Genomic DNA, 14,209 nt, shown 5'->3' with positions numbered 1-14,209 from the left:
TCCCTGTTCCTGCTGGGTTCTCTCTGGTACTCCAGCTTCCTCCACAGTCCAAAGACATCAAGAGGGACCAGGTTAATCCAGACTCTAAATTGACCGTAGGCGTGGCTGGGAGAGCCAATGGTTGTCTGTCTCTTTGTGTTGGCCCTGCAATGGACTGGTGACCCGTCCAGGGTGAACCCCGCCTCTCACCCGTAGCCGCTTGGATAGGCTCCACCCCCTACCCTTAACAGGATAAGAGGGAGAAAATGGATGGATGATGAATGGATCTTTTGTTTTGTTTGTACTCCTGGACAGTACATTGCTCCAACACTAATAAACATGCTGCATTTGCAGAAAGCAACTATTTGCCTACTCCCATGTTGATATGGTTAATTAAAAAATGGAAAATAACAATTTAAGGTAGATTTAGAGCAGATAAAAAATATGTGAGTAATCGTGAGGTAACTATGTACAACCATGCAATTTAATCGGATTAATTTTTTTAATCAACTGATAGGTCTACACTAAACACAGCAGCACACCCACAACACGCCCCTCTGAGAAGCCCAGATAGAGCAGGCGGAAGACTCCAGAATGAGAGAGTGAGATGGACAGGACAGTGGACATCTGCTGACACAGGAGAGGAAGCAGGACTGGAGGAGGAGAGGTGATGGGAGAGCGAGAAAGGAGCGAAAAGCAACTGTTCATGAAATAATACGATGAGCAAGACGAGAATTGTTTGCAAATGATGGAAGTTGAAGTTTGGAGTTGAAGAGTAAAAAAGGGGGAGGAAGTGGAGGAGAAGAGAGAAGGAGAGAGGAGGAAACGAACAGATACAAGCCATCAATTTTGGGGGCTTTCTCAGTTTATGAAAAGAAACTTTTTGGCATCTTTTCCAAATTTAAACTTAAATGTTAGGTAGATAAAATCAAGGTAGAAAGTGCTGTACGCATGCAGTCCATTTACCATTCACTGCATCCTTAGCGTTCAGAATGAGGACAGCATGCATGACTCATGCGCTGTTCCTATGGCAACAGGGACTATAGTTTGATCATGGTGAAGTCCTTGGAAACACACACACATCTATTCGTAAACACATGAACCATTCATGTATTTTGGTGGGGCCAAAGCTGTGTTTTGCTCGTGCCTCCAAAAGGACACATGACGTCTGTCAAAGAGGTCATAAACTCCGGGGGGCAGTCTCTACCTCCAGGGCGGTCTCTACATTCAGAGGGGTCTCTTACCTCCAGGGGGATCCTTACTTCATGAGAAAGGTTCCTACCTCCACAGGGGTCTCTACCTTGTGAAGGGGTTTCTACCTCATGAGAGAGGTATCTACCTCCAGAGACCTCCTCCTCTCAAGAGGAGGAGGTCTCAAGAGGAGTTTCTACCTAAAAGCACTGTGGCCTCACAGCAAGAAGGTTCTAGGTTCGAGCCCCGGCTCCATCATGGGATCTTTCTGGGTGGAGTCTCCATGTTCTCCCTGTTCCTGCTGGGTTCTCTCTGGTACTCCAGCTTCCTCCACAGTCCAGAGACATCAAGAGGGACCAGGTTAATCCAGACTCTAAATTGACCGTAGGCGTGGCTGGGAGAGCCAATCGTTGTCTGTCTCTATGTGTTGGCCCTGCCATGGACTGGTGACCCGTCCAGGGGGAAGGCTGCTGGGATAGGCTCCACCCTCTTTAACAGGATAAGTGGTAGAAAACCAAAGGATGGATGGGGTTTCTATCAAAAATCCCCTTGTAATCTATGGTGGTACATATTGTAAAAGGATTAAAGACACATTTTAAAGAAAATAGCTATGTAAGACCACTTCATTGTCCCTTTCCCTAAACTACCCATAGCAAGTAAGACACAACCTGCTCATGCATGTCAGATCTGGTCTCAGGACTCTCAATAAGAAGTAGATGAGCTGGACTACTGATGGCTTGAAGAGATTGCACTTCATCAAGTGTAGAAAACACAGTGTGAGTGCTGAAAGCTTCTGTGCTCTGCTGACGCTTGCAGCGACAAGCTCAGAGAAGGAAAGCGCTTGCTTGTTTACTAATCTAATCAGGAGATACAGTACCATTTATGCATCAATAGAGGGCGCTCTCTGACCACAAGTGGCATATCACTGACTTCCTCGTGCGTTTACTATCTGTGCTGTGTATAATAAGTCATCAGTCCTTACACTCATGAAGTTGTGTTTTTGTGTTAAGTACTGAGTGTTTCTGTTTGCGTCCAGTCCTACAATAAGAGCATGTCCAAACTCTCCTGACTGAAACTTTTCATATGACTGTAACTCCAAAGAGAAGGAGTAACTGCCTATCGTGAAGACTCTGAAATATTTCATGTTTTTATTTGTTTGATCCTTATTCTGAATATACTGCAAAACATGGGTGTACTTTGTACAGATTTGTTGATTGTAATCATGTGCTGTTCATCTATAATCACCCTCCCCATGTCTTTGACTCATCTTCAGGTCTTCCTGATGAGAAGGGCCGCGTCCAGATCCTGACAATCCACACCAACAAGATGCAAAGCTTCAACCTGCTGGCTCCTGACGTCAACATCCCGGAGCTGGCAGCTGAAACCAAAAACTACAGCGGTGCAGAGCTGGAGGGGCTTGTCAGGGCTGCACAGTCCACTGCCATGAACCGACACATCAAGGTGACTTGGCACCAGCACACACACGGACGCAGGGGTGCATGGTTGTGCTGGCTATCATCCATTAAGTTTTAGAAGCCGAGGTGATGATCACCGAGGCGAACGCTTCAGTTGTTTATTTACACCACCACAAACACCCCACACACTGCGCTTCCTGGTTTCCCTTGCAACTCGAGTCGAATTCTCCTCCGTCCTCTTAAAAGGGAGCACATCCCAACACACAGCAGTCACGCTGAATTCTATCCATCGACGCACCTGAGGGATGTAGTTCTGAATTCTATTTTTCAATTCCAAAGTCCAGATCACGGTCGTCTCTCCCCACAGCATATCTGCCACTGGGAAGCTTTGACCTCTGACCTTTTGGCGCTGTCAGCCGTTTCCAGGAGCCACAGTAACTCGTTCAGGATGGCTGTTTTCCTGTCTCTTGCTCCAAGGAGGGAACTTTTGTCCCTTCAAAGAAAAGAGCCATTAAACGACTAGAAAGTTCAGTTGGAGCGAGAGGTTTCTGCTCAACCCATTAATGTGTTGGAGCTGTGTGCAGTACGCTTGACACACAGGCAGTTCCTTTATTTCTTGGTGGGGAAGCGAGTCCTCGTTTGTTCAGAAGACATTAGAACCGTTTATAATGGTAACCACTAGGGGGCACCGAATCCCACAAGCGTCAATGTGGGGCTCCCTCAGTGAGCCTTTGGTGGGCAGAACAAGACTGTGGCCATTCTCTCTCATCAGAAGTCCAAGAGGTTAATGCCACATAAATCCTCTCGCCACGGCCGGGTGGCGCCGGTGGGGAAGCTTGATGTTTTTGGTCGTCCATCCATCTGGTCTATCTTCTTGACCACAATTGGTCTGTGATACTTTGAGCGAATTAGATTTTACTGGTTCAAAGGTCACATGTGGAAATAATTAATAGCACTCCATTGGACTCAAGGATGAACGGATCAGATTTTGGTTAGAAAAGATTGAGTTTGCTATGAAGAAAACACAACTCTAGAATGCACATGGCAATTATGAAACAACGTCACGCACATTTTTAATGCCATGAATCCCACCGTCTAAAAGGTCCGAGCCAACTTCAATGCAACAAACAACTTTTCATCAACATTTTCCATTATGAATCGAAATTGATCATTCACACATTTGAAAACAACGTTGTGCAGTTGCAGTTGTACAAAAGACAGTAGGAGTGTATAGTACATGTAGTACAGTGATTTAGACATAGTAACTGTCTGTAAAACTACCACATTGTAGTTTGTGCTGTGTTTTAACTCTGGTGTGTGTTATTTCCCAGGCTACATCTACAGTTGAGGTGGACATGGAAAGGGCAGAGAAGCTGCAGGTCACCAGAGCTGACTTCATGGGATCCCTCAACAATGACATTAAACCAGTATGTACTGGGGGGGCGGTTGCAGAACCCAGTTTAGCTCTGTAAGATGAGAAAAGAGTCCCCACCGCTTCTTTCCTCTGGTTTTTCTCAGGCATTTGGTACAAACCAGGAGGATTACTCCAGCTATATCATGAATGGCATCATCAAATGGGGTGACCCCGTTACCCATGTCCTGGATGATGGAGAGCTACTGGTACAGCAGACTAAGAACAGTGACCGCACACCACTGGTGGCTGTGTTACTGGAGGGTAAGAAACCCAAAACATGCTCAAAAATACAGTACATGGAGCAGAAGTTCACTTGTAACTTGTATCATGTGTCAGACATCAAAAACTCTGTTCATCATTCTGTACCGCGAGAATGACACAAATTGTAACCTTTGCAAAGGCGTGTCACAAAAAAAAACAAAGAACTAGTTTATAAAAAGCATTTATTTGCTTCCAGACTTTAACTGAACCATCCTACACCCCTCCACCAAGTGCGGTGACAGTCGGCTCACGGACAGACAGACACAGAAACAGACAGAGCAACAAAACCTACGCAACAGAAGTAGCATCCAAGCGGAGGAAAAGCTTTTCATAAAATACTTTCGAATAGAGAAACACCTGTTGCCTTAATGAATTGCTTAAGACAAGGACAGAAAAGAAATGATCCCTCTCTTCTCGACACACGCACCTTTAGGTCCACCCCACAGTGGAAAGACAGCCTTGGCAGCTAAGATTGCAGAGGACTCGCAGTTCCCCTTCATTAAGATCTGCTCTCCAGACAAGATGATTGGACACTCAGAAATCTCTAAGTGCCAGGCAATCAAAAAGGTAAGTACTGCAGTGTCTTACCATTTCTAAGCAAACAACTCAGCTAATGGAACATTTGCATTCAGAGCGTTAGCTTTGATTCCTTGAATTGCTCCTTTGCTCCCTTTGTTCATTTCCGTGTATTCACCCTAATGCATTCCCTCTGCCCGTCCTTCCTTCTCCCGTCTCGTCACTCACCCCTGCCTCTTTGATTTTTAGGTCTTTGACGATGCTTACAAGTCCCAGCTCAGCTGTGTGGTGGTGGATGACATTGAGCGTCTGCTGGACTACGTCCCAATTGGCCCCCGTTTCTCTAACCTGGTACTTCAGGCCCTGCTAGTGCTGCTGAAAAAAGCACCACCCAAGGTCAGAGTTTACCCACTGTGCATGAATATTTGAATAGAAGCGTATATACGACCAAAACCTACACAAGGATGCAGGTTTTACTCTACTTTGTACTATTACTGAGCCCAATGGCAGGGCCTGACTGATATACTGGTTGACAATCATTTGCTTCTTAAAAGCCTGGTGTTAGTCACGGTTCACTGGAGTTGTGCCAATGAAAAGGAACGCACTGTAATTCCTATGTAACCTACGTTATTGTGCAGTTGGAAGCGACTTTGCAACTGTAAAAGTTATCTAAGACTTTTATAAATCATTAAAAAAAATGTGTTCTTTATGTGATTGCCTGAAGGCACCACCTTTAGCATCTGAACATGTAAAATTACTGATCACCACTTTCACTAAAATTTGTACAGTTTTGTCAGTTTTGTTACACCTGAATTATTTTTGGTAAAAAAAAAAAAAAAAATCAAATTAATTACCCTCAGCGAGGCACGTGCCAATTATGACATCATCTGTTCAGGTTACTGAGTTCATGAAGCAAAACCCAGATGTGTGCAGACAGAGATGTCCTGCTTTTTGTAAGTTAAATTGCTGAATTTAGGACTCCAGTTTCAGTGTCTGTTCTCTGCATGTGGACTGAAGTGACTCATGTTTACCTGAGACATTTTCACATCTTACAAAGGTGTAACAAAACCAATGATGATCGTTTCTTGTTTGCGTGTTCACATAAGAGCAGCTAAATCAGAGCAAGATGTTTATTATGTGACAGGGTTCTACAGGAAGGAGTCAAAAAAGCTTAGGATTACCTGCAAGCGATTTTACACAGGTTTGCAAGAAACAAAGACTGTGGTGAGTTCTTTTTATAGATAAAAGAGGTTTCACAAATTTGCATTTTTAATGGGACTTAGCACAAACAAAGTTGCCAGAAAGTAAGTGCCTTATTTGATTACAATTTAATCCGATTTTTTTCAAGAAACACTGGCGCAATAGAATGTTTTTCCCTGAAGGGCCTAACCAAGACCATTAGCTGAAAGTGTGGGACTGGGTATTCTATATTCAGCAGCATTACAGTACACGTTTGAACTTGTGAACCTGCCGTTAGTGCGAGAGGAAGAATAAATAATATGAATTCACGCAAACCAAAAGATAACCCAGAGGATAAGTCAGCGTGAAGCGCTATTGAACAAAGGGCAAATGTTCCCTCCGTACGCAGGGTCGGAAGCTGCTCATCATCGGCACCACCAGCAGGAAGGATGTCCTGCAGGAGATGGAGATGCTGGATGCTTTCAGCACCACCATCCACGTCCCCAACATCTCCACTGGAGAGCAGCTGGTCGACGCTCTAGAGGTACGAACCCGCACACAACCGCGTGGCTAAAGACGGTGAGTTCAGCGCTCATGCAAGGACACCCAGATGAATGAGGTGAATTATGCATAACCATTCCCCATTCCCCGAGAGAACACACTCAGCACTGAAATATCAACCCCATAACCTCTCTAACGTGCTGTGTTGAATAAATGTCAAGTGTCTTTAACATTACCTTGCTGTCAAGGTTTTGAATGCAGCCTTGAGAGTCCCCCTCCTCTTTGTTCTGTTTGTTTTCTCTAAAGCTGCTGGGGAGCTTCACGGATAAGGAGCGAGCCAGCATCGCGCAGCAACTCAAAGGCAAGCGAGTCTGGATCGGTATCAAGAAACTCCTGGTGCTCATCGAGATGTCGCTGCAGGTACGAGTCCGTGTCTGCCTTGGTTTGTGATATATTTGACATTAAATACACTGTGAATAAAGAAGAAAAGCTAACAGGAAGAACAAGAACTCTGGGAATATGATATTCTGAACACACCGTCTTCTACTAGTTCATCCATTAGGCGCTATTTACTCTGGTTACAGCTACGTTCAGCCCTTTTCTACTGAACGTCTAACTTTTAGCTTGGGTCCATGTCATAAATGCCTGGTTAAGAACAGGATAGCCTATACATTGGCGAGATAGACAGTAACTTAATGATCCTCAGTGAAATGACAGCAACATTAATATGTATGTACAGAATACCAGCACTCAACATACCTACATATATGTTCTTACGCCTTGTTTCCACACACGGATGTCAGGTGTGCCTCTTTTTTTTTATGGAGTATGTCCCGGGAGGTGACAGATGGACCCGCTGATTAGCCCTTGGCCGAGGCCTGGTCCCCACATATGGACATTTAGGCCCGTAACTCACTTAATACACGCTCCCAAATGGAAGCCTCTGATGCATTTGTAAAGCCGCTCGTCTCGTTAATTTTCGATCCAATATTTGCCTCTAATACTTTGAAAAAATAAGAATGTTCGCCACAGAGTTCCATGTGGATAGTCAACACATTGACGTTTAACCTCTATTTCAAACGAATCAAACTAATTCAAACTAATCAGTAGACATTTCTCTTGCCTCCTGGGGGGGGGGGGGGGGGGGGTCATATAATACTCTGTGTATTATATGACATGGCAGACACCAGATATCTGTGTGTGGGAACGGAGGATTTGATTGGTTTTCAACATCTATAGGTGTGTAATATTCACAAGGAAGACGTGAAAGACAGCTGCAGCCTGTCAGTTAGCTCACTCGTAGCCTGTTAGCTTGTCTTGACTAGCAGAGTGTCCACAGTCTGTGAAAAGGAATAGAGGGAGGAGCTTCACAAACACGCTGAAGCTCATGGAAGCTTCCACAGGGAATGAATGGACCTCCATCTTCATGTAGACACTGAAGAATTTAGGAATTTAATTAGGTTACTTGACTCAGCAAGGGTATTTGAATCTCTCATCTAGTCCCCTTTAAATACGCATACATGCATACATGTAAAGCAGACATGTTGTAGAAAAGAGAGTATTAATAAACCTGAATGCATTTTCCGCACACTTGCTCCGGTTCCGTGTTTTAATGACCAAAGTTAAGGTTTTGGAGTTCCGGCTCTTCCTCAGACTGAGTCTAGCCCGATGACGAGCGGTAGCTTGAAAACGTTAACTTTGGTGAACTATCATTGAAACGTGGAACGGGAGCAAGTGGGCGGAGCATGTATTTTTTTCTTAGTGTACAGTTTGTTTTTTGTCCAGCACCTGTTTGGATGTGCGTGCTGCAGCAAAGTTTTTTTTTATGCATAACTTGGCAATTTATTCTGGACATCTAAATAAAGCTAATGTCATAAAATACCGCAGCGCTGCGGTAGATTCTCTCTTCATGTGGAATATAATCTTTAGTTTTGAGAGGTGTTGATATTTTGGAGGCTGCAATTTGAGGTTTTGAATTATTTATTTTTTTCTCTGTGAGGTAGCGTTAATATTTTCTCCATCCCTTTTATTTGAAAAAGTATTTGATTACATTTACAGAAACATGTGCTAGCATAACCCAGCACCATTCTACAGTTTCACAAATGATGTTCCAGTGTTTTTGCTTGCTCTAATCAGACTGTTCTTCAAGAATATACTGCACCGCTAGCAGTTACTGGGGGATATACGGGCTTTTGTCTCTCCAAGCACTCTCAAGCACTTCCCTCTTTGCTGTCTCTAGATGGACCCAGACTACAGAGTGACCAAGTTCCTGTCCCTACTGCGAGACGAGGGGGCGTGAGTACATCTACATCATCAATCTGTCACCAGCGTACACCCTCCTCAGTTAGCCTCGGGCTGCACATTATCCTGTCAGCTTGTTTGCTCTGATCACAGCTCCCTCCATATGTGTGTGGACATTACTTCCATAAACATCACAGCTTAGCGGTGTCACACCAGAGTTAATGGAGCTTTTGAAAAGGCTCCGCACGTGAGCTTCCAGACGTCGCACAATCACAGTTACCATGCTGAATGTCAAGCGCAGAAAAGGCACAATCAGGGCCTCCCCCTCACCATCTATTGACCTGAAGGATTCTATTTTGTAATCACCAGGTTGAATGAAGGCGATCAAATCCGAATTTAAGCTGCGTACTGGTAAGACCAACAAGAAATGATGACGCTAGTGTCTGACGGTTATAACCTGCAGATCCCTGGAGAGGCCGTAGATGTCGGCACAGAGAAATTGTTTTTTTGGTTTGGTTGGGTTTTTTAAGACCATGAGATATAACTTGATAATAACAAGTTATATCTGCACTAGGGATACAAGTTATATCATCTAGCTTCAAAATAAATCAACTGTGGGATTAAGTTACATTTTGTGTCCAAAAAATATCTCTGTGGCCATTTCCCAGGGCTCTGTAATAACCTGACAGTAGCCTGTGTGAGTAGCATCCATAGAGCTATGTAGAATGTAGCACCGTTACATATCTAGTTTGTGTTGTACAATCTTTTGATACTGCACAAAGCCAAAGTACTTATTATAGTCACTGTTGTAAAAATGAGACAGCAGCACATCTCCAGAATACACAAACCAAACACAAATACACAATCGGATAATATCAGCAATGAAGAGTGCAGCCACTCGTTTCAAAGAGCGTTTACTGAATAGTTGTCCCCGTCACCACAAGGAACGCTGACACATTTACAGTACGGAGTGCTGGTAGTGATGTCTGCAAATTCACCGTCAGTTGTGTAACAATATCTAAGCTGGCTCCCATTATCCACTCGTACCCATCGCACAGGTCAAAGGTTCTGTTGGCTCAGTCAATTCAATTGAGCAACCGTGTGTTTTATTTCTCCTGATTTGAAAAAAGACAAGCAAATGTGTCATCAAGTGAAATGGTCAACGTTTTACAACCTCCACGCCCTCTCATCAGCTGAGTGGTGAGACAGAGGTGCACACGCCCCTGTTATAACGCCACAACACCACAACCGCAATTCATCCTTTCTGTTGACATGACATTCTACATGATAGGCCTGCTTCATGTTTGCGTCCCCTTCACTGGGAGTTTTATAGTTCACGTGGTTATGAACATAAATGAGTCTGGTCCATGTTTTTAAAGCAGATTTCAATCTTTAAATCTTGAAAAAAATAATAATCCTGGAGCAGTTGGCAAATACAACAAATGCTAGCTTGCTAATCATGACGCATTTTTAGATTAAAAACCTCTTTAATGATGGTAGTGGGAGGATTTTCCTTTTTGGACTGCTGCACCATCATATTACAGATCTGCTGAGCATGTCCTTTGAAAAATTACAATGATAATAATAAACGTAAATTTAATGTCCTGATTTTATCTAACCTTAAAAAATTAAAAAACAGAACAAAACCGTGCACTTTGCCTTGTACTTTAACTTGTCAAAGAAGTCCCCAGAAACCAAAGTAACAACAGTTTGCTGCTAATAAGCTAACTGGCTGCTGACTGCGGTCTGCTTGCTGCCGCTGTGGCAGTGCTCTGCTGCTGCAACACTGTCTGCTCATGTCATTATCGACCACTCTGCTGTGTCTCGATCCCTACGAGCACTCGGCCTGCTGGCTGCTGTCAATCAAAGTCAGGCATCGCCACTGTTTCCCAGCTGACATTCTTCTTCTTCTTATTATTATTCCCATGAGCCCTTTCCTCTTCCTTTTAGTGGCAACTGCTAATAGGTATGACTAAATGTGGTTTCAGTTGATTATTTTCCAGAAATATCTTCAAATATATCACTTTGCAATGATGGTATGTCATGGATTAATCAGCGCCTGAAGTGTATGGAGGGTAAATGTTCTTTCCTGCGTATGGATGGAACCAGAGTCAAGCTGGGTAGATCCCTGTGCTGGCTTTTAACTGACAAATGCTGTTCCTGCTAAGACGCTTGATAAGTGTTATTAGTGCGATCAGTGAACTATTAGTCCTAAGTAGCTAAAAGTGAATAAAAACTTAAAGTTAGCGTCATCGTCCTTTGGCCCATGTGGCAGAAGTTGATGTATACTGAAGTAGAAACAAAGGTTTTTTTTTCTGATCACGTGACTGTTTGCAACTGTTGATGGTTGATTGTAATCACTGCACAAGAACTTGTGTGTTATGTTAAAATGAGATCCATCCATCCATCGTCTTCCGCTTATTCCTGTGAAGGGTCACGGGGGGGTGGAGCCTATCCCAGCACGGGCAAGAGGCGGGGTTCACCCTGGACGGGTCACCAGTCCATCGCAGGGCCAACACATAGAGACAGACAACCATTGGCTCTCCCAGCCACGCCTACGGTCAATTTAGAGTATCAATCAGCCTCGTCCTCTCTTGATGTCTTTGGACTGTGGAGGAAGCTGGAGTACCAGAGAGAACCCAGCAGGAACAGGGAGAACATGGAGACTCACACAGAAAGATCCTGTGCTGCAGCCAGGACTCGAACCTGGAACCTTCTTGCTGGGGGGCCACAGTGCTGACCACTGCAAATGAGATAAGACATGGAAATGTAAGGTTTTTCCAGCAGCAAATGGATGACAAAAATAGAATATTGGGACATAATTAATAATTGGTATTGTAAGTAAACAAGAAATATATAGAAAAGGAACTGTACAAAATATGTACATCATAAACATTAAGAAACATAAAAAGTAAAAGTTTTTACATTTCCTCATGGTGAGAATTGCGCTCCATTGTGGAGCCTCGCATTGGCAGTAATCCTACATTTAGAGATTTCCCTTGAACACAACAATGACTCAATCACATCCATCAAGAAATATAAAAGTTACTGTGCTTTTTATCCAGGAGAACTTGCAGCTCCCCATTTTCCACGTATTTCTTAACAGGCCAGTCTCACCCTTACCAGTCCAGCAACGACGTATCGCTGCAGCAACACAACACAAACCTCCCTCGAGGGTCTCTGATTTGCTTTAGCAACCCAAAACTGATCATCCTTGGAAAAAAACAAACAAACCAAAAGACAAAAAAACCCAAGCGGATGTTGCTCATCACGTCAAAATCATTTTGCTTTATATTTGCGTGTTTTCTGGGAGGTGTGAGTCACGGCTGACGATTCTAACTGACCTACAGCTACACAAGATCAAGTGTGCAGCTACCAGCAGGCTCTCTTCTTGATTTATAGCCTGTAAAACAATGCTCCTCGCTCTTGCTTTCCCATGAAACATCCCCCTGTGGTGAAGGTGGCTAAACTGGGCCTTGTTGACCTCTGAACTCCTCTGAACGCCATCTTTATGTGCTTTTTTCATTATTCAGTGATCGCAGCTTCTATGAGTAGAGGGCAGCATCTGAACCTCTACGACCCATCCATGGGGTAAAATGAGGAAAACGAGGAGTTCCTCACGACCGTCCAGCCATTCGTCCCTCCTTCCATCGGTGGAAATACACCCCAGGTCAAAGAGAAGACCACACATGTCCTCTTTGTCTCAGCATGGTTCTTTATCATCGTCATCATCATTACTAAGTAACCCTATAGAGACGTCACAGAAACTCCTGGAAGTTGTACTGTTATAAAATTGTTCTCTGTAAAGATTATTGCAATAGATGATTGTATAAAGTGCTGTTTTGTGCATCGTGTGTGAAAGACAAAAAAAAGAACCATGTATGTTTTAGCTTGTGTATAGTATTTGTTTTGTGTTGCTCTTGTCCTGCTGAAGCTAGTTATTGTCAGTATGACGTGTACTCTCACCAACACACGCAGTACAAACAGAATTCATCCAGAACTGATACAGCTCCTTAATCCAGTAGTATATTTACAGCGTGAAACTTGGAGAGGCTTTTCGTGAATAAGAAGCTGTTCCCTGTGTAAATGTAAACCCTTTAAATATACTGTATGTAACTTGTTTATGTTCTGTACATAGTATATATATACACAAAATGCAGTATATGAAAAAGAATTGGACTCTGATTCGCTCTATATCAGGATGATTCTTCTTCCCTCATGTTAAGGAAACCTTGACTTTACTGTTCTAGTGAAAGTAAATGTTGGATTGTTGGCCTGTATGTGTTGCGTGCAGTGCAGTTCAGTCTAGCTAGCTTAGCTACGGCATCCTCAGTGTTACGAGTAAAAACATTCTGCACTTTTACAACGCTAACAACTTTAAAAAAAATTAACAAAAAAAATCCCTTTAGTTCTTAACTCAGCGGTTCTTCGCAGAAACCCGAGCCTGTCTGCTCGCGTGCATGTGTGTGGGAACTATGCTGCATGTGTCCTGTATGTGTGAGTGTGTGTCCTGTACGTGTGAGTGCGAGTGTGTGTGTATGCGTGTGTGTGTGTGTGAGTGAGTGTGTGGTGACCTTGCGTGCTGTTGGATGTGAGCATGTCAAAGTGTGCGAGAGTATCTTATTCCAAGTTTAGACAGTTGGTGGTTAATTTGTGACCCCACCCCCCATACCATGTGTAAAGTACTCATTGTCCAGAGTACTTGTTTTGTTCTGACCATTTACAGTGTGTGTGTGTAAATATATATCAACATGCACATGTATTATTGCAATAAAAAGCACAGATGCACAGAAAAAAGAAACGTCCGGCTGCTGGTGTGGTCTGACTCATTTACTGATTGATGTGGCGATACCCCCCCCCCCCCCCATAAAGTTCTCTTTTGCCTTTAAAGATCTCTTGACGAGATGTCTAGATGTGTGGAGCTAACAAAGATGTTTTTCCCTCGTAAATTTTTTTCTTTGTGTCTCCAGACTAGAGAGCCAGACACTTTTTTTTAGCTTGGAGCTAATGCACAACTGAAGACTAACACCAGCAAAACTGCCCAAAAGAATCAGTCCTCACACTTTCAGAAGTGTCGTCCGGTACAATCCACGTCTTCTGGATCCAGCTGTATGCTCAGTAATCCACTAACACTTTGATTTGAGCTACAAACGGACAAGAAGACGTCCAGTCCAGCGCTGCAGTGAATGAGCGCAGCCATCGTGAACAAGGGCAGAACTGACGGACGGCCATTTATTTGACCACTGATGAGTCACTTGAGAGTTTGCTGCTGTTTTATTGCTGTAGGTGCTTTGAGCCGTCAGTCTCCAGGTGCTTTAGCTTGATATACCTGGCTGGATCTTTCTGCATTCCGGAGAAACAAAATAGCAACGCAGGAAGAAAGACACACAGCTCAAGGTACCTGTTTGTCAGTATAGAACCAGAATTGTCATCCATCTCTTTTGTTGTTTGTATTTTGTGTTCTTGCATTTACATTTTTAAACCTCTTGTTTTTGTTGTGTTCATGTTCCAG

The 14,209-nt window shown here is 43.6% G+C and overlaps 1 protein-coding gene across 3 annotated transcripts in view; it reads left to right on the top strand.

Moving 5' to 3' along the window:
* LOC147245768 (vesicle-fusing ATPase) overlaps positions 1 to 13,515 on the top strand; it is a 55,543-nt gene extending 42,028 nt beyond the window's left edge. For 2 of the 3 annotated variants that reach the window (XM_086185639.1, XM_086185637.1), the window contains 10 exons: positions 2,444 to 2,631; positions 3,917 to 4,012; positions 4,104 to 4,260; positions 4,694 to 4,827; positions 5,026 to 5,172; positions 6,365 to 6,499; positions 6,763 to 6,876; positions 8,696 to 8,751; positions 9,067 to 9,108; positions 12,231 to 13,515. In XM_086185639.1, coding sequence (XP_086041765.1) covers positions 2,444 to 2,631; positions 3,917 to 4,012; positions 4,104 to 4,260; positions 4,694 to 4,827; positions 5,026 to 5,172; positions 6,365 to 6,499; positions 6,763 to 6,876; positions 8,696 to 8,751; positions 9,067 to 9,097 — 1,058 coding nt within the window. In that variant the 3' untranslated portion in view covers positions 9,098 to 9,108; positions 12,231 to 13,515. The remainder of the gene's footprint in view (positions 1 to 2,443; positions 2,632 to 3,916; positions 4,013 to 4,103; positions 4,261 to 4,693; positions 4,828 to 5,025; positions 5,173 to 6,364; positions 6,500 to 6,762; positions 6,877 to 8,695; positions 8,752 to 9,066; positions 9,109 to 12,230) is intronic. The other variant, XM_086185638.1, reaches the window with a different exon arrangement.
* Positions 13,516 to 14,209: the final 694 nt, after the last annotated feature.

This window comes from Aulostomus chinensis, chromosome 18 (genome assembly GCF_037954235.1).
Source record: "Aulostomus chinensis isolate RoL2024-O1b breed Wild chromosome 18, RoL_Achi_v1.0, whole genome shotgun sequence".
Classification (NCBI taxonomy): domain Eukaryota; kingdom Metazoa; phylum Chordata; class Actinopteri; order Syngnathiformes; family Aulostomidae; genus Aulostomus; species Aulostomus chinensis.
This window is presented reverse-complemented; position numbering and strand designations above follow the sequence as displayed.